Source organism: Cebus imitator, unplaced genomic scaffold, assembly GCF_001604975.1.
Source record: "Cebus imitator isolate Cc_AM_T3 unplaced genomic scaffold, Cebus_imitator-1.0 Scaffold461, whole genome shotgun sequence".
NCBI lineage: Eukaryota > Metazoa > Chordata > Mammalia > Primates > Cebidae > Cebus > Cebus imitator.
The window spans coordinates 1,031,548-1,033,482 of NW_016107776.1; the positions used below are offsets into that span (position 1 = coordinate 1,031,548).

Sequence of the window (1,935 nt, forward strand, 5' to 3'; positions counted from 1 at the left end):
CTCCCTTATCATCCACACTCACCTTTATGGTGCAGGACATATTGGCTTTGTTCTTTGACCTCATTTCATTCTGAATTTTTCAAGCTTGATGTAACTGGTTTTACCCCTTCAATTTGAAAAGTTTATTCTATAAATTGAAATAATTGTTGCTACATTTTTCTTAGATGTTTAAAATGGCAGTCAGCTGCTTTATTTGTAAACAGAGCATAGAAATAAAAGGTGGGGATAAGGATGCTTGTTTTTAACCTTATCATGTTTGTCTGATCTCTGGGTTCTAGGGGGTGTGGAAAAGGAAAGTGCTATAAATTGAATGACACAGTTACAGAAGACTTAGACCTAAATGACGAGCCCTGGAGTGTGAATGCTTTGGCGAAGAAAATAGAGCAAAAGTTTATGATCGAGGTAAGGATTTACAAACAGATAGTTTCCGTTAGTTTTGGTTTTTAATTTAGTTTTCTATAAAACTGGAAGTAGGATTCTTTAAATTGAAAACGGAATGGACTTTATTTTTTCTAGTACTGCTGCTCTAGCTGTAGAACCATGAGTCGGTGGGGGATGAAATGAATATCAAAGAGAAACTAATAAAGAAAGAAATCTAACCTTAAAAGTAGTTTCAGAAGAAGTAGTTGTCCAATGAAATTTTCAAATTTCTTTTTAACTCATGTAGGAGCATAATTAATTAGAGAACCTATTTTTAGCACCTGCCTTTTACCACTGTATTGATTCGTCAGTGTGGCAAAGCAGTCTTTACCTCCAAACCCCCCACTCCCGGGACAAAAAATGAATGAGGGAAAGTACATCAAAAAACCCAACCACAATTCACTATTTGAAAACCATTTTGCAGAGATCTTAGCATTTCTGAAGCCTAATTTTGAGGTATTCTAGGCGCATTTCCAAATATCCGCCTGTATTAGAGTCAGTATATTAGAGTTTTGTATCATGCCTCTGTAGTCAGGCATTTGATGATGGTAAATTTTAAGGATTAAATAGAGTATTCCTGCCAGAAGTTACCTAGATTTGGCCGGTCTGCAGAAATGGCCAAATGAGGCCAGGGTTGATCCCACCCAGTGCCACAGAACTTACTTCTAAATGTTAATTGCCATTTGCTGAAATTTGCCTTCCATAGGATATTTACCCTCTTTCCCTCATGCTAGTACTGAACAACTCCCTTATTTCCTGTCCCTTCTCCCCAGTATCACCCTCCAAATGAGGGATCGATTTTAGTGCCAGAACTGAGGTCCCCTGACTTCCACTCTAAGCAATACCCTAAAAAGACCCTCATTTTACCTGTACTTTGCACGTAACACATTTAGTGAGTAGCTACTTGCAGGATTCACAGGCCATTTGTTTTAGATTGTCAAGAAAAGAAAACCTCTTTTATGCCATGCAGTAAAGCAAACACACACACTTGTGTACTCCAAAGATACTGAATGCCCACGTGCTCTTCCACCAGAGGGGGGCTGATGAGAACTCCCTAGGATCACCAAAGAAGACTCGAGTCAGTGCTGTCCAGCAGGAGGCTGAGGGCCTCGGGAGTAAGTTTTTCCACTGTGAACCCAAAATATCTGAGACGGGTCTCCATAAATAATTTGGAAAGTTTATTTTGCCAAAGTTATGGACATGAGACACCCTCAGGAAGTTTTGAGGACACGTGCCTAAGATGGTTGGGGTACAGCCTGCTTTTATACATTTTAGGGAGATGTGAGCCATCAATCAATGTGTGTAAGACGTGCCTTGATTTTGTCCAGAAAGGCGGGACAACTCAAAGCGTGGGAGGGGGCTTCCAGGTCATAAGTAGACAAGACAAATGATTGCATTCTTTTGAGTCTCTGATTAACCTTTTTTTGAATACACAATTTACATGTGTAAATTGTGTACTTGGTAGGTCCAGAAGTGCTCCCAGTGGCCTTTCTCTGGATTAGTTATGCCTCTGGT

General features: G+C 39.8%; 1 protein-coding gene across 1 annotated transcript in view; it reads left to right on the forward strand.

The window, feature by feature from the left end:
* CLTCL1 (clathrin heavy chain like 1) overlaps positions 1–1,935 on the forward strand; it is a 128,738-nt gene that overhangs the window by 8,962 nt on the left and 117,841 nt on the right. The window contains exon 2 of the mRNA XM_037732647.1: positions 279–402. Coding sequence (XP_037588575.1) covers positions 394–402 — 9 coding nt within the window. The 5' untranslated portion in view covers positions 279–393. The remainder of the gene's footprint in view (positions 1–278; positions 403–1,935) is intronic.